General features: G+C 51.7%; 2 protein-coding genes across 3 annotated transcripts in view; both read right to left on the bottom strand.

Moving 5' to 3' along the window:
- Positions 1-23,716, bottom strand: part of C1QB (complement C1q B chain) — a 119,081-nt gene that overhangs the window by 19,354 nt on the left and 76,011 nt on the right. The gene's annotated exons all lie outside the window — the stretch shown is intronic.
- C1QA (complement C1q A chain) lies at positions 1,490-4,545 on the bottom strand. 2 transcript variants are annotated; one of them, XM_067711706.1, is made up of 3 exons: positions 4,412-4,545; positions 3,304-3,473; positions 1,490-2,234 (listed from the first exon to the last, which is right to left on the bottom strand). In XM_067711706.1, the coding sequence occupies exons 2-3, from the start codon at positions 3,464-3,466 to the stop codon at positions 1,660-1,662; spliced, it is 738 nt and encodes a 245-aa protein (XP_067567807.1). In that variant the 5' UTR covers positions 3,467-3,473; positions 4,412-4,545; the 3' UTR covers positions 1,490-1,659. The 2 variants fall into 2 exon arrangements, with proteins under 2 accessions (XP_067567807.1, XP_067567809.1); XM_067711708.1 differs by having other exon boundaries at positions 3,304-3,494; positions 4,412-4,462.

Raw genomic sequence — 23,716 nt, 5'->3', positions numbered from 1 at the left:
ATCCATGGTTGTAAAATGGCCAGCGCACAGTAGGTGCTCACAGATCTGTTTCTCTTCCCAGTCCGTGGGTGTGTGTGTTCTGGGTGGGCAGGGGGCTGAGGAGTCAAGAACTGCTCTGGGGCTGCAGAGCCTTACTCTCTTCCTCCTGAGCCCTGAAGGCTGTTGATGGGCCTGGGCCCCCCTCCAAGTGGGTCTTGAGTGTGCGGCGAAGGCGGGCGTGGAGGTTGTGGGTACGTGAGGACTTGGAGATCACAGGCGTTTCTAAGGCACACGCATGTCAGAGAGAGAGGAGGGTGTGTGTACCTTCGTGTCAGGGGTGTGTCTGGAACACGTGTGTGTGAGAGCACTTCTGATGGTTGATGGGGGCACGTGGGTGTACGAGGTGGGTGTGCACGGGTATGACGCATGTGCATCCTTGAGTGCGTCTGTGGGTCTGGAGGCGTAAGGAGTGCGTCCAGGGGTGCAGCCGGTGGGTCGCAGGGAGTGGGTGTCTGGGTGAGGCGTAGACGAGTCTTGGTCCAGGAATGTAGGTCCACGTGCATCTCGGGAGGTGTGTGTGCAAGTGTGATGTGTATTCTTGTGCATACATGAACGTGTGCAGCACAAAGGTAAAATCGGCTTCCTTTGGGAAAAAGCACAGGACGCTGGACATTTTCAGGACTGAACTTCTGGTCGCCTTACTTTTCTCACATACGAAGGGCATAGTGGGGCTTTTTGCTTCTGAGCAGCACCCAGACAGGCTAAGTGGGACCCTGGGAATGCACCACAAACATTCCAGACCCTCCCAGTCCCCAGCCCAGCCTCTGTGCCTGCCGGGGTCGAAGTCCAGCGCTGGCCTCGGGCAACCTGGCTTCAGGAAGACTTCTGGATGCCCTTGGATGTGCCTTTCCGGTTGAGCGTTGGAAATGACACGTGTCAGTTGTCAGGCGTGTGTCTGTGGAGGCTGGCTAGGGTAGTAGGTAGACACACAGGCTTGGGCGTCAGTAAGACTTGGAGTCAAACCCCAGCTTCTCCCCTTACACACTAACCTTGGGCTTTAAGTTTGTCCCAGCCCCCTAGCCTCAGTTTCATTATCTGTAAAATAAGGTCATAATACCCACCTCAGAGCTCAACTGTAAAGATTAAACAAACTATCATTAAGGCTAACACGTATGTGTAACCCTTACTGTGCACGAGGCACTCCTCTGTAATTTTCATATATTAAGTCATTTGATCCTCCCAACAGCCCTCTGAGGAAGGTGCCATCAGTATTCCCACTTTACAGATAAGGAAACTGAGAGGCACTGAAGTAACACAAAATGCACGTAACTGGACACCTAGTAAGCGAAATGGTGGCCCAGGATTTGAGGCCAGGCCGATGAGGCTCCCAGGACCTGCTAAATATTTATTGTAAAATATTGAGTGCAGGCCTGGCCTGCAAGCACTCAGTAATTGTCATTCTTAAGCCTCCCTCCCCATGGCCAGGGTAGCAACTGAACTCCATCTCAGCAGACATGGACTCAGGTATTTATTCCAGGGAGAGTTCCAAGAAACGATCTTCCTTCAGGCAGCTAAAGCAACAGCACCCCGACTTTACAGAGGAGGGCATAGACACCAGAAAGGTGGAGTGAGTGGGCCAGGGTCACACAGCAGGAAGCGGAGGCCATGGTGGGGAGGGGCTCAGGTGGATGGGAAGATGAGGAAGCCGCTAAATACGCTGTCGGCCTCTGAACCCTGGTAAATGCGGCCCTTATTGGGGTCTTTTTCAATCCAGACCTGGTCTCCCTGCTGGAGCTGGAACACCGTACCCCCGGACACCACCTGGAAGAGTCCTTTGCTGTTGGCGTCACAGAAGCCCAAGGAACGCTGGACTTGGCCCCTCCCAAAGGACACGATAGACAGGCAGATGTCCCACTTGGACACCACCTGGAAGGTGAAGTAGTAGTAACCCGGCACAGAGCAGATGAACCGGCCCGAGTGGCTCTGGTATGGGCTCTCCTGGTTGGTGATGACCGTGTCAAAGATGACCACGTTGCCACCCATCGGAGGGTTCCGTCTCACGGCCGAGAAGGCCGGCTGCGGCTGGTTCTGGATGTTTCCTGGGTTGCCTTTGATGCCCTTCAACCCTGGGAGGCCAGGGGGCCCCAGGGGGCCGCTGGGCCCTGGGTAGCCCATTCTGCCAGGTTTTCCAGGGGGCCCAGGCTCTCCCTGGTCTCCTTTAAGGCCACGGACGCCTGTCTGGATACCAGCGGCCCCTGTGGGGAGAAAGGCCAGATTGGGAGTGAGAGTCCCAATTGGTCTAGTGTCCTCCAGACCTCAGGGAGGTGGCTGGGACCCCGGACGGCTGTGGGATAGAGGATGGGGGAGTGTCTGGGCCTTCAAGACATTGATTCTGACTGGCTGTGCGTGACCTTGGGCTCCTGTCTCAACCTCTCTGAGACTCAGCTTCTTTATCTGTAAAATGGAGAGAAATGTGAACAGGCACTTGGGAGTGTCACGTTCCGGGAAAAGCAGTCCACTGGCTTCACTGTACTCCTGCCCACAGCCGTGCACTCCACACTCTCCCCAGGGCACTGACCTTGACTTCTTCAGATTCACGGACTACATGTAGGACGCCTGTGTGCAGACTGTTTGCAGAGCAAACAGTCTGGTGGCCTGCTATGGACTGGGAGGCTCAGGGCGATTACATGAGACTTTCCTTTCCTGCTCTGGTCGCGCCCTCCTCCCTTTCCCTTCACCCTTAGCCTTTTTTCTAGAACATGAGAGTTTCTGAAGCTTGAAGGGGCAGGGAAGGGGGAAGCAGGGACAGAGTTGTGGGGAAGCTGGAAGCAAAAAAGATAGTTGCCATGAATTGATCCCTCTCCATGTGCTAGGTGGGGTTATTTCTCCATTTTACAGATGAGGAAACTGAGTCTCAGAGAGGATCAGTAAGTCGCTCAAGGTCACACAGCAAGACAAGGGCTCCTGAGTCTAAAGCCAAGGGCATTAATCTTTCTGGTAACTGAACAAAGACCAAGGACTGAGCACAGCTTTGGGACCTTTCATATTCATTGCTTGCAGTGACCCACTGTCCAGAGGAGGAAGGTGAGGCCAAAGAAAGAGGACCTGGGCAGTAAAGGGGATACAGAGAGGCCACTGGGGCCTGTGGACATGGCTTTGGAAGAAGGCTAGGCCCCCCTCGGCCCCTGGGACCAAGTGCAGACTGCAGAGCCTTCGTGTGTGGGCCCAGGTGGACTCCTGTTTCTCAGTGCCAACCCAAGCCTCCACCCTGGTGGCCAGGCGAAGCCCAGGGATGAGGGACTGGGGTTCAGAGGGAGGGCTTACCCTGCTCCCCTCGCTCCCCCTTGAGGCCTGGCCGTCCGGGTCGGCCGGGTATTCCTGCGGCCCCGTCCCTCCCATCCTGTGCTCGGCAAACGTCCTGGGTCACCGAAGAGGCCAGGGATATGGCCAGCACACCGATCACCAGCCAGCCCCAGGGGGCTTCCATGGTGTCACTGTGGAGACATGCGCAGGGCCTGGGCAGGCTGGACATCACACACTCATGCACACCCAACACCCACACTTGAACCCCCAATCCCGCCCAATTCTATCTGTCTATATATATCATCTCCCTGACCATTGCACACACACCCCCTCGAGGGCCTTCAATGTCCACCCTCCATCCAGCTCCAGGGACCCCAAACATACACAAAGAACCACAAACTCACACAGATACACACATGCAACTGAACATACCCATATAGTTACACACTCAGACACACAAACACAGCTTTTCGCTCACGCACCTACGTAACACAATAAGCAAACTCAAAAGTCCACCACACACTCCTGGACACACAAACTGACACCCAAACTGACGTGCCCCCCCTCACTCACCTGGACACACACAGTCATACACTCCTACAGGTGACTGAACAAATATTTATTGAGTGCCTGCTCCCTGTTTAATTTACACCCTCTCACCCAGATGGCAGAGCTGTGCATACACACCAGAATTCACAAACACCTGACACACACATCTGCTCTCTCCTCCACACACTCGGCCCCTTTCAGCACCCACTGGAGGACAGAGGGCTGACTGGCACTCTCTGCCATCCCTTCGTGGGACCCCTCTGCTGGGCTCTGACACCCCCAGCCTTTTCCCAGCTTCTTGTGTTTTGTGGTGGGGGGCAGAACCCAGGAACTTTGGTTACAGCTCATGGGTCTGTCACTACCTCCCCCCTCCCCCAAGCCCCTGGAGTTAAGGTTCCCCCACTCACTCATTCTGGGTCCTAGATCAGGGTCCCCCCAGCTCCCCCACCCCGCAACACTGTCCTGGCATAGAACCAGCCAGCAGAGCTCTCCCTCCCTCCCTGCCCGGTCCAGCCTCCTGGGCCACACCTCCTGGTTCCCTGAACTTTACAGCTCCCTCCCTGTCAAGCGCTGGCCTCACCTGCGTCTGGTCGTCGATGCACTGGATACTCCCGTCCTTCGCCCAGGGACCCCTGTGGGACACCAAGCAGGGCGGTGCTGGCCTGTGGCCAACTTTCACATCCCTTCCCACTTCCCCTTCTCCTTCCCTGAAACTACCCCCAGTGTTGCCCTAGGGCCACAGGCCTGCAAGGGACATTTTGAGCAGACCTCAGCAAGACTGAGACATGGGACATCCTACCCCAGCCACAGATGGTGTGGGGACAGGGACAGCAAGGCGGGAGTCTGCCAGGGGGGGCCGTGGTAGGGATACTGGGTAGGGCTGTGAGACCCATAGAGGCCTCGAACATCAGGGCAGAAGGAACCTTTACAAAATGAGTAACTTGTAAGACTTTCGTGATTATGAAAGCAGCATGTATTCATTGCCAAAGCTTGGAAATACAGAAATACAGAAGAAAGAAGAACAGTGCAGTAGTAATGGGAAGCTCAGTAATCAGCTTCCTAGACCTGCCACTTCCTAGCTGCATGTCCTTGGAAAGATACTTAACCTCCTGGGGTCTCAGTTTGTTCGTAAATTGGAAACAACAGATTCTACCTTGTCGAATATTATAAAGTTTTAATGACATAATACATATACAAAACAGTGGACGCACGGTGACCACTTAATAATTAGCTTTTATCAACATTTAAAAGTCAGTGACAAAACCCCATCTAGAGAATTGCTGTTAACATTTGGATGGATCATCTAGCCTTACTCACTCTCACTGACGGGGTGCTCACTACCTGTCAGCACAGCTCACTTTGTCATTGACACCTTGGACCTGGAGAATGTTTTTCTTTAGATTGAGTGATTCTGTCTCCTCCAGAATGGAGACCAATGTGTTCAGGCCTGGGCTGACCATGTCTTTCTGTTTCTTCCCATGACCATGTTTTTTGTCGTTGTTGTTGTTTTGTTTTGCTTTCCAGAGGGAGGAGGAGAGGAAGAGGAGGAGGAGAAGAGGGAGGGCTATTGTACCTGGGCAGGTGAAGACAGTCTAGGGCCAGGGTTTTCAAGCCTTTGGGACTCCTTTTTCATTTGCAATCTTGTGTGACATACAATATATATACAACAAATCTAGATGGGGATGCTCTGGTTTAAGGGTGGGGACCCGGAGCTCCTCCTGCCAGTCCCTCTACTGCTCCCCAGGATTCAGGGGCTTAGGGGAACTAGAATTTCTCTATGACCTTGGGCAAGCCACATCACTTTTCCAGACCTCAGTTTCTTTATCTGTAAAATGGGGATACAGTCCCCTCGGTGAGCTGCCGAGGGATTATATGAATATATGAGGAAGTTTATACTGTCAAACACTACATTAAAATAAGTCATCATTATGAATAATATCTGTGTGACCTTGGGCAAGTTACCTAACCTCTCTGAGCCTCACTTTCTCAAGATGAGAGAGTGATGGGAAGCAGAGAACGGCAGAGGCGGCATGAGGGAAAAACAAATACTGTGAAAGGCTTCTCAAAATATAGTTTTCAAAATATTAAATACACAATTCATATAGAAATACATAGTGAGCTCATGTGAATTTTCTTTGTAGCTTATAATGAAGGAACAAAGCTAGTGCAATGAAGGATATGAGAAAAAAATTTATATATTCTTATATATGGTAAAAAAGATTCAGTAAAAACAAAAACAACAATAACCAAAAAACCAAGAATTCTGGAATATTCATAAGGTTGCTAAGTTACATACAAAACTGGTTAATGTTCTATAGGGCAATAAAACCCTAACGTTGGGGCTATCTTCTGTACTGAAAAGAAATCATTTGCATCTCTACCAGACAAAAATAATTGGCAACTTATCAGTTTTGTACCAGCTAACAGCTATCTTTATAGAGCCTGGGCCCTAATCAATAGTAAATAATAAGTCAAGCAAAGTGACATTCCCCTGGAGTGTCAGATGATCCTTAGGAAGGCTTGTGAGACACTACTCGAATTTGACTTTGAAAGGACACCAGTTATCTATTTGCCTTATTTCCAAGTATTGGATGATTTCACTTATCAGGCTGTTACAAGAGTATAAACACTTCCCAAGAAATAAAAGACATCGATAGTAATAAGCATATCATTAGTGTGAAAAGTAATGGGTTGGCAATAGCCCTGTGAATGTCACAGCTGGGACACCTTCAATCAGAGGGATGGCGTTCTCTTCCTTTTCTCCAGAGCTCAGGCTCTTGGAGGGGAGGTAGGAGATATAGGGATGAGAGGAAACCCCTTGTCATGCTTGTGAGGATCCAGGCGCTCCATCCCACAGTATAGCCAAGGGTCTAAGGAATAACCAGAAAAATAATTTCTAAGTTACTCAAATTCCTTATGGTGGAGTCACATCTCACTCAAGGGCTGCGTTCCAAAATCAGCATATAAGGCAATAATTGCAAACGGTCAGTATTACCCTTGGAAGAAATTCTTAGGAAAGGGCCATGTTGGAGACTGTATTACCATTTCGGGATACTTCTATGCTGTCACTTTTAGCTTTGACATCAGAACAGATTTCTTGTTCTTTACTTGCATATCAGTTGGCTCATATATACTCCCTTTTTCAAAAAAAAAAAAAAAAAAAGAAATTCAATCTTTAAAGTTTAGAGTTGTACTCAGTGGTGAGGCATTTAGACCACGAGAGGCTCTGGATTTGAGGCAGACCCGGGGACTGCAGGAAAACGCTCCAGAATAGGCTCCTTGAGGGTCTGGAGCGATGGGCAGCATCCCTCACCTTACTTTCATTGGTATCATTAGCTCTTTCTCACTCTGAATTTTACTAGGCAAAATACAGATAGTCAGGTGTGCATATAATGTAACTCTGAAGTTCTTGTATTCCTTTTTTTTAATGAAAAAACATTGAGGTATAATTTACATACGGTAAAACGCACACATCTTAAGTGCCCTGTTCAGTGGCTTCTCATGTAGATGAAGATATCCTTTACCGCCACCCAGATCAAAATACAGAACGTTTCCATCACCCCAGCAAGCTTTCTCGTGCCCCTCGTCGTACAGTCAGCCCTCAGCGTCCGAGGGTTCTGCATCCACAGATTCCACCAACCGGGGATCAAAAATATTTGTAAAAAATTCCAGAGTTCCCAAAAAAAGGAAAACTTGAATTTGCCTTGCGCTGGCAACTATCATCTACATGGCATTTACATTGTATTAGGTATTATAAGTAATCTAGAAAGGATGTATAGTATAGGGGAGGATGTGGGTAGGTTATATGCAAATACTTCTCCATTTTATAGAAGGGACTTGAACATACTCGGATTTGGGTCTCCGAGGGGATACAGGGGTGTCCTGGAACCAATCCCCTGCCGATACTGAGGGACAACTGTACTCCCCCCTCCCCGCAATGTGACCAGCGTTTCGACTTCTCTCACCATGGGTTATTTCCACCTGTCCTTGAACTTCACGTAAATAGGGCTGTTCAGTGTGTGTCTTTTGTGTCTGGCTCCTTTCATTTCACATGCTCGTGAGAGTCAGCTGTGTTATTGCTGAGCAGTACTCCATGGCGTGCATGCAGCGCACTTCCTGTAGCCCTTCTCCCGTTCGTGGATGTTTTCGGTTATGATGAAGGGAGCTGCTGAGAACATTCTCGTACAATCCTCCTCCTTGTGCCACCCTGTGAACGGATGTGCTCAAATCCCTGTTGTACTGTTTGAACACCAAGTAGGGGACATGGAGTTGACGTGGATACTCCTTCCTCTCCCATCCACTGCCCCACACCTCCCTCTTGCACTCCCTCTCCCTCAAAAACACAAACCTCCTGGACCCTCTACCCTATCCGCTTGTTCTCCTTTTCCCAGCTCTTTATTATGGAGATTGTCTTCATCTTGGCTTTCTTGTGAAATCCTTCCCCTCCTCTGGGGCCTTCTGAATCTCTCCTTCCCTTCTCCTTCTCTCCACCCAAAAGATCAGGGTTTGTTTTTTGGGGGGTTGTTTGGGAATTGGGAAGGGAGCTGTCAGAAACTGCTACACGTTTTCAGGGCATGCTCTTTATTCTTTGCCTCTCTCGGCAGATAAAAGAGCTTTGGGGGATTGTTTTATGAAAAACGGAGGGCACTGTAGAACAAGAAATGATTTATTGTGGAGACGGAGGCAGCATGGGTTCAAATCCAGCATCTGCCTCCCTTTTGCTCTTGCACGAGAGAACTCCTGTGTCTGGGGAATGGCAGTGACCCCTCGGACTGGGACAAGGTTTCTGATCAGTGTGGCTTGAACCTGGCATGTGGCAGGCACTTAGCAAAATTCCCACCTGCTGCTCAGGGGGCCATGCACGGAGACCAGTTGAGAAGTTTGCGGGAAAAATGTAGAAAGAAGACCAAACACAGCACAAATGATTTTGTGGGAAGAGTAAGAAGACAAACTCCCCTAACAGCTGGCCACAGCTGGAGACCAGCATCCTGGCTGCCCAGGAGGAAGCAGCCAAGCCTGCAAGGGGCCAGGTGGAGCCGCTCTGGGAGAAGTTCCCAACGTGTAGATCACAGATCGCGGGTCGAACTGGAAAGGCGCTAATGGAAGCCATCAGGCATGCAGGCAGATGAGATGTAAAAAGATTAAGAGGATTAGGAGAGAGTTTGGAAAACAGACAGTGCAGGCTGTGAGAGCCAGCAAGGAGGACAGGCCTCTGCCTGGTGGGGGATGGACCCCGGGTCCCGAGGGCTGCCTGGACTCCACAGCCAGGAAATGCGGCACCAGGAAGGCCTGGATAATTCGAGCGTCAAAGGAGCTCACATAGATGCAAGGGGGAAGCCCCACCCTACCCCCACCTTTAAATCCCCCGCCACCCTTCTTCCCCCCATCCTCCTCCACCAGCGCCCCCAACTTGCCGTGCAGAAATGACCTCCCTCATTTGCCCATCGCTTGGCCTGCAGTTCCACTTTTACTCATTCTTTCCGTGGGGTAAGCTTTGCCTTCTCTGGGATGTTTTACAATTAAAGTTGTCTTAGTGCATTTGCAAGACGTTCATGGGCTCTACTTAGTGAGCCCTACTGCCAGGCTGAGTACTGGTGCTTAATACACTATCTAAAAATGTCATCATCACAACCCCAGGGAGGTAGTACTATGACAAGCCATTTTTACAGATGAGGATCAGAGAGGGTAAACAGTCCCCACAGGTCACACAGCCAGTAAGTGGTAATGTCGTTTCCACCACAGCGGGTACCTTTCCGAAGATGTTCACTGGCAGCCTGCAGATCGGGGGTCTAAAACAGGAACTCTGAAAGGGAGAGAGGAATGGAGGAGATAAAAGTATTGGGTGTGGGGACTCTGAAGGCAAGATTTGCCAGCTTCACAAGTTTACCTCCCCTGTGCCAAGCATTTTACATATATCATCTCACTTAATTTACACAGCATCCTTACGGGGTAGTATTTTGGTTCATTTTTAAAGAGGAAGAAACTAAGGCTCAGGTAAAGTGACTTGCTCATGGGTCTAGAGCCGCCAGATTTAACAAATAAAAATCCAGGATGCCCAGTTCAATTTGAATCTTAGATAAACAACACTATGCATAGGATATACTTATACTAAAAACATTATTCATCCTGTATTTTACCTGGCAGCCTTACAGAGGTCACACAGCCTGTGGGTGACCATTCTCCCCGCTCTTCCTGGCTCACTGGGAAGCCTATCTTGGTAGGAAAATGTGGGCTGAAGGGGATACTTGTCTCTGCCTCCCAGGGGAAAGGGGAATAGGTGCCTTCACCTCCGTCTGGGGGCCAAGATCACTGCTCTTGTGGGCGAGCCAAGACCCCCAGCCAGGTTCTCCCACTGTGACCCCCCATATCATTGCCAACTCTCTCCCTGCCCCAGACTTTCATCAGGAGAGGCCACTATGGGCGGAGGCAGGGGACTTGGGTTCTACTCCCAGCTCTGCAGGGTGTCCGTGGGCAGATCACCCCTCCGGGCCTCAGTCTCCCTATTTGTAAAAAAGAGGGAGGAGTTGAACCAAAGCAGTAGTTCCCCGGGTGAGGGTCACCCGGGGGAGTTGGGCAAGGATACCGTTGCCTGAGCTGCATCCCTACGTACCGCTTTAGAATCTGTGAGGTGGGGCTTCTGCCGTTTTCATAGGCGCCCTGAGCGAGCTGAGGCAGGCAGCCCAGCATCTTTCTGGAGCTCTGACAGCACCTGAGGGGCTCTCCAATCTTGTCAGGTGGGCTGGCCCTGCCTTTTTTATCAGACAAGTGGGGAGCAGGTGCTGAAGTGCCTAGAAATGCCTTGATGAAGTAGGAGAAGTGGGGGAAAGGCCAGGTTTGTTGGGCTGGGTGGGGGTGGCAGGGAGGGAAGGTCACTAAATCTATCTCCCTGGGGCTGAGACCATTTCCATCCTGGGAATTCAGAAATATTTCTTACATCCGAGTAGAAATTTATGTTTTACACAGCCCCTGCCTGCCTCACGTGATTCCCCGCCAGGGGACTGGTGAGACTACTGTTGTCAGTCCCGGTGAACTGATGGGAAGACCGAGGCTCAGAGAGGGCAATCCGTTTCCGGTGTTACACAGCAGAGCTGGTCCAGTCTCCTGTCTCTGGGGCCGGGACTCCGCCGCCAACCCCACCCTAAGGCGGTCCTGGAAGAAGCTGCTTTCTTCAGTGTGACGTTCTGAGCCTCCGCCTCTGTCCTGCCAGCCACTCACAGCGGGCAATTGTCCTACACTTCCCTACCTCAGGTCCAGTCTCCTTTCTCCTTTCCCTGAACGGGGGCAAGCCCAGGGGCAGAGCCGGGATTTGGGCGCAGGTCTGCGGTGATCAGCTCCTACTCATTTTTCCACCCACAGGGCGGCTTCGGAATTTGGGCTAATGACAGCTGCTTCAGCCTGTTTCCTCCCCCTCTTCCCAGCCCTCTGCTGATTACAAATAAACACCAGTCTACCCGGGAGAGTAATTAACTCTCCAACGTGGGGAGAACTAATCAGCCTGGAGTTTGCTGCAGGTGGGAAAAATGAAGGCTTTTCCTAAGTATATGCAAATGACACCCCTAGTATGCAAACCACCCTCTCAGGCTCCCAGGAAAGGCTGTCAGAGCTGCCGGCACCGGCTGCTGAGAAGGGAGAGGCTCTGGGAAACGGTGGCCCCAGCTGCAGGGGTCCTGGGCCGTCAAGTTTAGGGAGGTTGGAAGGGTCAGCGTAGGAGTAGGGGGCTCACCTTCGGGGCTCCCCCGCACACCTGCCGTCCTTGTGTCTAGAGCTCTGCGGGAAGGCAGAGGGAGAAATAGGCTCAGGGCTCAGAGAGGACTGGCTTTGAATCACAGCACTGGTCCTTGCTTATGTGACCCTGGTCAAGTCACTCCCACCTTCCTGAGCCTCCGTTTTCTCATTGAAAGATGGGGATACAAAGACACACTTTTCAGGCTTGTACAGAGAGTTGGACAGCACACAAAGTGTCTAACATGGCCCGGCATTTCAGCGTTCAGTAAATGGAAACTCTTACCAGAAAGCATCAAAATATGCCCGTGGCATCCCTGTGGGCCACGGACCCCTGAGTCAAGGCTCCGCCTCCTTGGGGGCTCATCCTCTCCCAGTCTGCCTTTCAGGGCTGCGGTCAGTCTTGTGACATGTGACTTGAAAGGCTTCAGGAATGGCCCTTCTATTCCCAGGTATGTTATTTCTCCTGCCTTGCCTGTAATTCTGGACCAGGACTAGGGTAAGGAGTGTAAGACTCCCAGGGAGGAAAATTTAAGGAGGCGTTCACTCAGGACCCTGTGAGTGCAGAACTGATACTGAGAGTGAACACCTCCTTAAAATGCATGCCCTGGGCACCTCACTCACCTCATCCTGGTCCGGGCTCTGCTGAAAGCCCACATTTGTCAAATCATCTCTCAGAGTTAAGCGTCGTCCTTTAAAGTGCAGGGATGGGAGAGGGGAGCAGGGAGAGGGACACGAGGAAATTTTTTGGGTGATGGAAATATTTTATATCTACGCTGGGGTATCAGGTACACGGGTGTACACGTTTGTCAAAACTTACCAAATGGTACATTTGTGTGTATTTCACTGTATATATATTTTACTTCTGTAAAACATAATTTTAAAATAAATAAAATGTAGGTGTCTTCTGGGAGACATCACACATTAATGTATAATGATGACGATGACCAAGGTGGTCATCCAGCCTCTGCTTGTATACCTCCGGTGACAGGGAGCTCACTACCAATGGAGCCAGGACATCACTTGTTTGGCAGTGGAACTAGGATTTGAAGCCAGATCTGACTCCAGAGCCCAAAGCCTTAGCCTCTACTCTACTGACTGTCCCAGGATTGTCTGTGCTCAGGAATCATCATGAGGGTTAAGTGAGGTGCGATATGTGAAATGTTTGTCACATATTGTGAGATATTAAGAGCTTCTGCACATCTGGAGACACAGGGGGATTGCACTTCCCCACCTCATCCTAGCAGTTAGGCGGGGTCTGGGACCAGTTCTGTGCAATGACACGTGAGCATAAGTGACATTGCTGGTGCAAATCCTCTAACACACTCTTGTTCTGCTGCTGCTGTTGTGGAGTCCTCATGGTGCGATGGTTAGAGCCACAGAATCCGAGTGGCCTGGCTCGCTGAGTGTCTGCATGGAGGACAACTGCCCTGCAGAGTCATCTGGACCACAACAGGCTTTGCAGGAGCGATGGGTAAATCTTGGTGGTGTCAAACCACTGAGGTATGGGTTGTTTCTACAGCATAACTTCCTTCTCCTGAGCCATACAGCACAGGATGGGCCTGACACAGAATGATAATGACGTTGATATTGTTGCTGGCCTCATAGTCTGAACCACCCTCCTCCTCTTCATTTTCAGGCTGTCGTTGTCATTGACAACACCCTCAAAGAACCCTTCAGGCTGCACCCTCCCCAGCTGATCCCCGTTGAGCTCCAGGGTCCTGTCCTCAGCCTGAGCTCTCCAGCACTGCCCAGACTTTCATCAGTTCTGTGTTGTCTAGGCTGGGCTCCCAGGATTCTAATATGAAAAATACCCAGATTCACCTTTGGAGAGCTTAAATTCTGTGGCAGGGAGGCAGATACGGAAATAACTCCCAAAGTGGAAGGCTTATCGGGTGCCAGACAGTGTAGAAACCTGAGGTGGGAGCTCCCAGTTGGCAAGACAAGAGTTACCGCAGTGCAGGAATCTTGGGAGACTTCTTGGAGGAGGAGGAAGAAGGTGGCCACAGCAACTCCCCTCTGGGTACTCATAGGCTCTCATCATGACTCAAGTCTGAGTCCCAGTTCCTTTACTTCCCACTGCGTAATGCAGAGCAGGCATCTTCCCTCCTAAAGTCTTGGTTGTCTCATCTGTAAAATGGGGACTATAAAAATACATCTTTATAGAGCTGTTCTGAGAATTGAACAAGTTAATATGTGTAAAGAGCTTTACTCAGTGCCTGGCATGTGGTAATTGCTCAATGAAGAGCTGTTTTTATGACCACATTTGACCTTTGCAACAACCCTGCAAGAGAATAGAAATAACTAGTATTGTCTCTGTTTCACAGATGAGAAAAATGAAGCTCAGAAAGGACAAGTGACTTGCCTAAAAACACACAGCTAAGAAGCGGCTGAGCATGGACTAGGAGCTGTGCCTGCCTTTCACCAGAGCCTGTTTGGTGTTAGGATTTGTGTCCTCACTGCTTCTTCTGACTTGACTACTCTTTCCATGCCTGACCTTTGAGATTCCACTCTTTTTTTCCTAATTGGGGCAAAATATACATAACAAGAATTTTTACCATTGTAACCATTTTAAAGTGTGCAGTTCAGTGGCATTAAATACATTTACCTTGTTGTGCAGCCGTCACCACCATCCATTTCCAGAACTCTTTTCATCTTCCCAAAGTGAAACTCTGTTCACATTAAACAAAAACTCTCCGTTCCTCCTCCCTCCAGCCCTTGGCAATCATGTTCTTTTTTCTGTCTCTGTGAATCTGACTACTCTGTGTACCTCACATAAGTGGCATCATACAGTATTTATTCTTTCATGACTGGCCTATTTCACTTAGCAGAATGTCCTCAAAGTTCCTCTGTGTTGTAGCATGTGTCAAAATTTCCTTCCTTTTGAAAGCTGAATAATATTTCATTGTATGTATTGTCCACATTTTATTTGTTAATATCTATTCATCTATTGATGGAACTTGGGTTGCTTCCATCTTCTGGTTATAGTGTGATTAATGCTGCCTTGAATATGGATGTACAAATATCTATTAGAGTCCCTGCTTTCATGAGACCCTACTATTGCCACCATCTTGGGGGGCCATTCCAAGGTCTTTGCCAGGAGCCCCAGTTCTCAATGATCCAGGAACAAGACCCCTACCCAGCTCACGGCCCACTGGCCATTCTGCTACCTGTTCAGCTCCATGCCTTTGCCGTCACAGTTCCCCTCCACCTGGCATGCCCTGCTGTACCATCTCCATAGTCCAAATCCACATGTTCCCCAAGGCTCATCTTGAATGCACCCCAAATCCAGGAAGCCATCTCTACCCTCCAGGGTTCTCTCCTGCCCCTATAGCGCCCAACCCTCCATCTGTCCCTTGCTTAAGTCTCTGATTACTTTAAACCTTAGATTACTATTATCTGTGCCTGGTGCCTCACCGACACCCTCCCTTTCATGATAGGGAATTTCCTTCAGAATATTGTTGAGATAATCTCCATTTGAAGAAAAGCAAAAATGAGAGTCCTCCTCCCACCCCCCAGAATGTGTCCAGCTTGGGTGACCAAAGACTCTTTGGTTTAAAGCACTAGAGGGATGAATTAGAGGTAACGTGGCTTCCTGAGTCTTGTCACGCTCTGACTTTTCAAGCTAGAAGAGGCAGCAGAGTCAGTAGCTAAATACTCCTTTTCTGAGTGGGTCTTAGAACCGAACAAGCCCTGGGGGGGCAAAGATAGGAAGCCCCCCGGAAACCAGACCCAGCTTGAAGGCTGTAGTGAAGGGAGGTGGGTGGGGAGGGATCATAGCAAGAGGGCTGAGCTCCGTGGCCTCTTCTTGCTCTACTGGGTGGGGATTTGAGACCTGGCCCGGCGCAGAAGCTTCTCCATGAGAACACACAATTGAAGATGGGAGCCCAGGCATAACCAAGTTCCACCCACAAGAGACTGTGGACCATGTCCTCCTCAAGAGAGAAAATGGGGGAAGGCAGGGGTGGGGGACAGGGGCCATGGACTCCCGCAATTTCCCTGGCGCGGGCCCTGAATTCCAGGTGAGAGGGCTTTCGTCTGTTCTGAGATGCCTGGCGTGGAGGGTCCTTGTGCGTGGACCCTGTGGTGGGTCAAGAAGGGTCACAATGGACTTTGAATTGTTTGAGCCACATAGAAGCCCCAGCAGAGTGTTAGTCCTGGGGGACAGGGGCAGGGGCAGGTGAGAGTCACCTGTTCCCAGCTTAACACAGTACCCGGCCCATGAACGGAAACTCCTCCACCATTTCCTCCCTCTCATCCACCCAGCCCCCTCACCCACCACCCTTGCTCACTTGCTAGAGAAGCAGCCTAGAGAGCCTGGGTTCAAATCCTGACCCTGCATCTCCCCAGCTGTGTGATATTAGGCAAGTCACTTTATTCCTCACTTCTCTGCACCTCAGTGTGTCCAGCTGTAAAATGCGGATAGTAATAGAAGCCACCTCACGTGACTGGGCTGGGGCTGAGTGGGGTCAAGACAGTAACGTCTTCAGAACAGTGCCAAGCACATAACAAGTGCTTACAAACTAGTAGATGTTATTTATTCCAGAAACACATAGTGCTGGCTCAGGGAAACTTGGCCAAGTTAATGGGAAGGAGCATGGAGAAGGAACTTGGGCTCAAAGTCAGCAGGTGCCTGGTTGCCTTGAGGCAACTTAAGCAAGGAGAGCTGCTTAGCCTCTGGCTCCTCCTTGTCTCCAGGAAGTAAAGAAGTGAAGGATGTGCCTGCTGCCTACACTGCAGGCTGCTGTGGGTGTTAGTGGGGGGCTTGGGGTGAAGGCACGGGGTTGGGAGGGAGAGTAGTGCAAACGGCCTCGGCTCAGCTATTTTCTCCCCTGGGAAGTGGACTTCAAAGCAGCCCTCTGTGGGCACCCCCCCGCCCCACTCGATTTCTCCAGCCTCTTGGCTCCCAGCAGACAGCAGTCGCTGGGAGACCCTGGTGGGAGTTGGCACACACTGGGGTAGGGGCTGGTGGAATCAGCACCCTTCCCTTGGTTCCCACCATCTCCCACAGGAACCGAGGCTGCTAGGGGGTTTTCCGGAGGCCGGCTTGACCTGGCAGGGAAGAGACAAAGCAAAAACTCCTGGGTTGGCCTCTGGGGCCAGCCTGGGTATGGGTTCCAGGCTGCTGTTAGCGTCAGGCTGGGGCACTAGTTCTGCCCAGGCACCTAGAGGGGGCCCTGGCTTGGGCGCTGGAGACTGGGTGCTTGGCCAGGCTCCGTCTATGCTGCCTCAGCCCCTCCCTTCTTTCTCGGGGTGTATCTTCACCTCTAACAAGCACCATCCTGCCTGCCTCGTGGGGCCGGGAGCAGACTCCATGGGGTGATGCTCAAGAAAAAGCATCCCCAAAGCCAGGCAGATATAAGGGTGTCAAAGTTCTGCTCGCGGGTGACTTGCTCAGGGTCCCCCACAGACATCCCACAAGAGGCAGAGCTGGGTCTGAACTTAGACACGTTTCTGGAACAGAAAGAGTGCTGGCTGGGTAGCCTCTGCTCCCTCTGCAGCCTGCGTGCTGGCCTTGAGTCCGTGACACCATCTCGGGGCCTCAGCTTTCCTGTTGCCAAAGGCGACGGCAGTTAGCCACCCTGTAGGGCAGGCAGGGATATTTAAAAAAAAAAAATCTCAATGTTCACAACTTCCCTGCCTGGGACATATATCATTCCTAGTTTACAAATAAGAAAATGGGGGCTCTGAGAGGTGATGTCATTTGCCCCAGGCCAAACACTAAGAGAATAAGAGAGCAGAGGTGTAAACTGGGTTTCGCTGTATACAGCTCTGTGGCCTTGAGTGAGCACCTTTGCCTCTCTGAGCCTCAGTTTCCACATCTGTAAAATGGGAGTGGCAGTCTCTTCTGTGCAGGCACTAAATAACGGCAGACAGTATAAGTCCTAGGAGGCCTGGCTGAGGTTTGAACCAGGGCTGTGTGACCTTTTGGACCTGCTCACATGCCAGGGTGCCTCTGTCACCTGAGGGGTGGGGCTGGGTGACTTCCAAGAGCCTTTGCAGCTCGGCTTGAATGTTCCCTGCCTTTAGCTAAGCCTCTGGATTCCTGGAAGGCCTCTGCCTGATTTCATTTGCTCCGCTGCCTGATTTTACTCAGCACTCAGGCTTCAGGCCCCCGGGGCTGGTTCTGGCCCCCCCTCCCAGCTCTGTTTCCCAGAACCCAGGTGTGTGCAGGGTCTTCTGTGGCAATGAGGTGTCGTGACTTCCTAGGGCCTTCAGCCTCTGTGAAGGGCTAACTGGGGGTGCCACCCCAGCGTACTCCCCTTGGCTTCTCAGCAGGAGGGGGTGGCCAGGTTATTTTTGTGATAAAAGTTTAATAAATTGAAAGGCACGGTTTTCATTCTGTGGGTAATTAGCTGCCGCCGCTGCGCTCCCTCTTAATTGTCTCGCTCACTCCAGACGGGTGTAGATCAATAGGAAGCGGCCACTGCACGGTGAAAGTCACAATTAATTAATTGTCGAGCACGTGTGTGTCTCCGTCTCTGTCACATCAGAGACCCGGGGGCGGCAGCTGCCCACATTTCTGGCTCTGTTGGCCCAGCCCAGGCCAGAACCCCCAGATGCATGTGACCACAAGCCACACCGTGCACGCTTCCTGCCTCTCCCTCGGGCAGCAAGGTTCTGGAGAAGGGGTCCCCTGAGACCCCAGGCTCGAGAGCTTTCTCTGACAGCCAGCATTTTCCTGGTACCCCACTCCAAATGCAATCACCACTAGATCTCTGCCCAGATGCCTGTGCCCTGGTCCCCTGCCTCATCCTCCTATCCATTCTCCTCCCTGCAGTCTAAACCCGCAGCTTTTCTAGGTTAAAACTTTGGCTGTATCCTAAATAGTGGTTGGTTACCTCCGGTACTGGTCGGGGGAGGTACTGACTGGAAGAGAGAACATTCTGGGCTGCTGGGAATGGTCTCCAGTTTTATTTGGGTGGTGGTTTCATGGGTGTATACCTATGTACTAAGCCATTTTTCTATACACTTAAGATCAGTGCAAATGGTTAAACACGTGGGACCAATGTCCCTCCCTCATTCAGTACTAACAACTTACATTGGTGGGCCAGGCACTGAGACAGGATGACGAGAACACGGCCAGAGAGTGATGCAACCACCTGCTTAAACATATCTTTCCTAATCTTCACCACCAACCTTGGAGAGAGACAGCGTTATCCCTGTTTCACAGATGAAGAAACAGAGGCACAGAGAGGGGAGAGGGGAGAAGAGGATGGGGGTTGGAGAGGAAGGACCTGTGTACACTGGGGGCTTGTGTGCACCAGACACAAGCTCGGGGTTCACACACCTCCACCGCTCCAAGAAGGCAGAGCGATATGTCCCATTTTACAGACAGGGAAGCTGAGGCTCAGAGAGGCGGGGCGCCTAGTCTGAGGTCACACAGCCTGGGGTTGCTGAACTGGGTCTGGAACCTCGGTTGTCTCACTCCAACGTCTCTCTGAGCAGCAGATGTGGAGGAGGGGGAGGGAAGACAGAGAGAAGTGAAAGGGTAGTGGGGGCCTGAGGTGGGATGAGCCCGTCGGGAATACGCCCAGCAGGTGTGAGTGTGAAAGAGGTGGTGCTGAGGACACACACATGGGTGCACCCACACATATGCACACTTATGCACACTCGCCACTACTTCTGCTTCACTCTAACCTTTCTAGTGGGGCTTCCTGCTGCTTCTCTGCGGCCAGTGGGTCCAGCCCTCTCTCCTCTGTAAAGGCGGACAGGAACCGCGTGGCCTGAGGTTTGCGGTGGCCGCACACTGCCCGGCACCCCGAGGGGCCTGGGTGAGGGAGCTGGGCCCTTCCTCTTCCTCCATCTCAGCCCGGCTCCCAGCCCCATGGCCACCCTCCCCTGCTCCTTCCCCAGCGGCTCGAGGCCTCAGCTCTGCAGGTGATGCTTGGTTCTGGGAGGGGTTAGGCCCTGGACCCCAGGGTCAGTGTTCCGTTCTGCTCCCACCCCTTTCCGCTTCCTCAAGCAGGACCATCCACCCACCCTGGAGCTCAGGGTTTGACAAATATTACAAGAACTTCCTCGCTGGTGGGGCAAGGTGGTGCCCGTCCTTCTGTCGGCTGTTTCTTGGTGAGAGCACAGCAGTGAGTCCAGCCTCCCCTTCACAGCTGGTCGTCAGGGGAGGCCACCTCTGTGCTCCCACCACCGGTGCCGACTGTCATTGAGCCTTTGAAGTGATGCCTGATTTTCCAGTCTGTCTGAAGTCACCGGCTGTTTATGCAGCAGCTGGTCCAGCAAGTCCCCCCGCCACCCCCCGCCGGGCCTTTCTATGATGGTGCCAGCCGCCAGGGACTCGGGGAGACAGCCACTGGGTCTTCAGGGGGGCAGCGAGAGGAAGCCGAGATGCCATTTCTGTCCTCAGGGTCTTCTAGACTGAATTTGCTTATTTTTTGTTTAAAAGGACAAAAAAAAAAAAAGTTTCCAAGAACCCTAATGTGCTGTTCTCTTCAAAGAGAAAGAATAAGGATTAAAAATAATAATAATAATGGGGCTTCCCTGGTGGTGCAGTGGTTGAGAGTCCGCCTGCCAATGCAGGGGACACGGGTTCGTGTCCCGGTCTGGGAAGATCCCACATGCCGCGGAGCGGCTGGGCCGGTGAGCCACGGCCGCTGAGCCTGTGCTCCGCAATGGGAGAGGCCACAACAGTGAGAGGCCCGCGTACCACAAAAAAAAAAAAAAAAAAAAAAAAAAAAAAAGGGCCAAAGGTAAAGCCTTAAATTTCTTTGAACATTTTAACTGCTGTGGCAGCTGCACAGGGGAAGGTGCTGGACTGGGAATCCTTTCATGATGCTAATGTGCCGTGGGACCTTGGGCAAGTCACTGCTCTCTGCTCATCAGATCCCTGATGAGGGCTGGACCGATTCTGCCCCACTCCACATTTTGGGAGCCTTCTTACAGGCTGTGCTGTTTGTTTTTCTCCGAGACTGACTGCCACAGGCCACCTCCTCCTTCTTAATATGAAAGTCTTCTTCAGCCCAAGAAATCAGAGAGTGAGAGGGTGGAGGGGATTTTAGGGATCAGACAGGCAGGATGGTCCCTCTCAGACGTGGGTGCATAAAAGTCTCCATTTGAGGATGTCACAGCTGGGGATCAGAGGGGTGAAGTAACTTGCCCAAGGTCACACAGAGAGGGAATCTGTAGTAGCAGGATTGAATCTGTGTCTTCTAGCTCCCCAGCCAGGGGCTTTTTCTCCTACCTCATCAAATAGTAGGAGGAAGTTCCCAGAGAACAGGGGCCACATTTATGTGACTTACTTTTTTCAGCTGAGGCCTCTGAGAGGGGAGTTTAAGGGTGAGGACTCTGGGGTTGAACAGAATTTGGCCCTGCATCCACCGCTCCGTTTGTGTGACCTTAGGCAATCAATTTCATGTCTCTGAGACTCAGTCTCTGTAACTGTAAAATGGGGCTATTCCGTGTGCCTCCTTTGTGCACAGCTGTAAGAATAAAGGGTAAGATGTGGTTCCTGGCACACAGGAGCCCTCCCTAAACACCGGCAGCTCCTCTTGCAAGTCCTTAGCTTGGGGCTAGAGCTACATCTGTTTCTTCGTCAAGCACTTGGAAAAGGAGGGCACCCGGGGCCAGCCTCCAGGGCCTGGTTGTCACATCTGCCTTTCACGCCACACCCCTCCCACCAGAGCCCCTTCCTGGGAGAGACAGGCAGCCCACGGCAGACTGTGCAGGAAATGTCAACCTCATCTCGCTAAGAGGTCTTTGCTGACACTGTTGAGACCCCTCCGGCAGGCAGAGTGGGCAGGTAGCGGCCCAGGGCCTGGCCTTGCTCCCCCTGGACCTAGACTTTCTTGGTCTCCCTGTCACAGCACTGGCTCCAGCCCCTGGGAGGTGGCCCTGAATGCTGCCTGGGGCCGGGGGGCCGTCAGTCCGGGGGCTGGTCTTAAATGTAGCTGGTGGGTGGGCAGCTGGGTGGGCTCAGCCTCAAGCAAGGGGTGCACAGGGCAGGTGCCCAGTGGGTGTGGGCTCAGGGCTGGGAGACAGAATAAACTGAGTTGGAATCCTGACCCTGACTCAGCCACCCACTAGCTAGGCGACCTTGGGCAGGTCTCTAAACTCAGGTTCTTCAACTGAAAGTGGGGACAGGGTTAATGCGCACCCCACAGGGCTGTTGGGAAGACTGCAACCATCTTCTAGTGCCAGCACCCGACACACGCACTAGGAACACAATAGGCGGAAGATGCTATGAATACTGTCATGCTCTTGCCCTCACCGCTGGGCATGGGATTCATCCATCCATCCATTCATTTACTATTCAATAAGGACTTATTGTGCACTTAATATAGTTTGCCAGCCCAGTTCCAGGTACTGGGGAGACATCAGTGAACATAGAAAATGTCCCTGACCTCATGGAGTTGACATTCTAGTGGGAGTGGTCCAGAGGGGACAAAGGATGGAGCTGCGCAGCAGCAAGAAGTAGAAGAAAGGACACAGAAGACCTGTGTTCAAATCCTGGCTCAGCCACGAACTTGCTGTGTGACTTTGGACAAAGAGCTTCCCCTCTCTGGGTTTCAGTTTCCACATCTGCAAAAAGGAAGTAATTGCCCAGCCTTGCATCACCAAGAGACGAGTCTCCGGTGAGGCACTAGGAGAATCCTCTTCCTGATCAGCTTCCCTACCCTGAAAAAGAGGGCTGAGAAACTAGCAGAGGACCGGTTGGTGCTGCCTGCCGCACTTCTACGCAACCTGGACGCCCCGTCCAGCATACCCCAAAGCTACAGACCTGGAAGTGGCTGCCCCTCCTGTTAGAGTCTGGCCCTAAGGTGGGGGCAGGAGCTCTGTATGTCTCCTCTGGCCCTAGAGCCTCCAGACTAGGACCTTGAGATCTTGTTTCTTCTAGTCACCCTCAGGGTGGGATGCTGGGGATCTAGGCAGCCTTGTTGCTGGAGAAGACCAGTGATATTCACTCATTCATTTAGTTGTTTGTTAGCAGTCACCCAACACACACTCATCCAGCATTTACCATGTGGCAACCCCATGTTAGGTACAGGAGATCAAGGGTGTGTCCATTTCTTTAAGCCTCTGTGCCTGGCACTGGGACAAAGTGATTAGTTGATTTATTCGATGTTTAGAGACACCTACCACGTTCCCTGTGCAGAGTGTCAAACAAATACTGAGGTCCTACTCTGTGCCAAGCACTATGACTGGTGCAGGAAACATAGACCCACAGGCTCTCTGAGCACCAGCTCTGAGTCAGGCACCACACGCGTGGGAGAACGGCAGCCTGCATTTTGTATGCGGACATGAAACTCAGAGTCTCCCTGTGGCTAATGAATCGTTGGGCTTCACGAGAGAAGTGCGAGCAGACCCCCTTGTCCATGAATTTGCTAATTGAGCTCCTCCAACTCAGACATTAACCTGCATTACCATAAATACTGCAGAGAACAGCCATCCACAATTGATGCTCAGTGCTAATGGAGAAAATCAGTCGAGGAATAAAACTGAAATGGAATCATAAAACCTTATTTTCACCATTAATTTGAACCTAGTCTCCCTTAAATACCTTTTGCTAAATCTTTCTATAACACTCCAGGGCTGGAGAGAGGGGGTGGATGCCGACAGAAGGGAGAGGCTCTGCAGTGGAGGTGGGGTGGGGGGGAACTGGAGCTGGAGGACTGGAGGGGCTCCTGGGCGGGCCGGCCAGTGTGCTCTGCTTCGCCGGGGGCAGCCAGCCCTGGTCCATGGCAGACAGAGGTGGGTTTTGGTGATGAGTGAACCCAGCTCCACACACGGAGAAAAATGAGGCGTGGGAAGAGCAAGGTGGATGGACGGGCAGACAGAAAGGCAGGACTAATGGACCCCCAGGTAGACAGAGGAAAGCACACAGACACTGAGAGACAGATGGGCAGCTGGCCTGACCGATAAGGGAGTTAATGCACAGACAGACTGACAGACGATTGTGATGACAGACTACAGGTGGACTGAGAGGTGGGAGGTCAGTCTGACCATTGGGAGGACAGGTAGATAGACCTAGTGGGAAAACAGAGGGGAAGACCAGTGGATAGACAGACTGACAGACAGATGGACAGCCAGACTGACCTACAAGAAGGCTGACAACCAACAGGCAGACCGACAGAATCACAGGCCGACAGACGGGCACAGTGACAGTCCAAGAAGCAGATCAGGGAGAGGCAGGTGGCCAGTCTGCCCATTG

The sequence above is a fragment of the Pseudorca crassidens genome, chromosome 2 (assembly GCF_039906515.1).
Source record: "Pseudorca crassidens isolate mPseCra1 chromosome 2, mPseCra1.hap1, whole genome shotgun sequence".
NCBI classification, from domain to species: Eukaryota; Metazoa; Chordata; class Mammalia; order Artiodactyla; family Delphinidae; genus Pseudorca; species Pseudorca crassidens.
The sequence above is the reverse complement of the archived record's forward strand: the minus strand, read 5'-3'. Positions and strand labels throughout refer to the sequence as shown.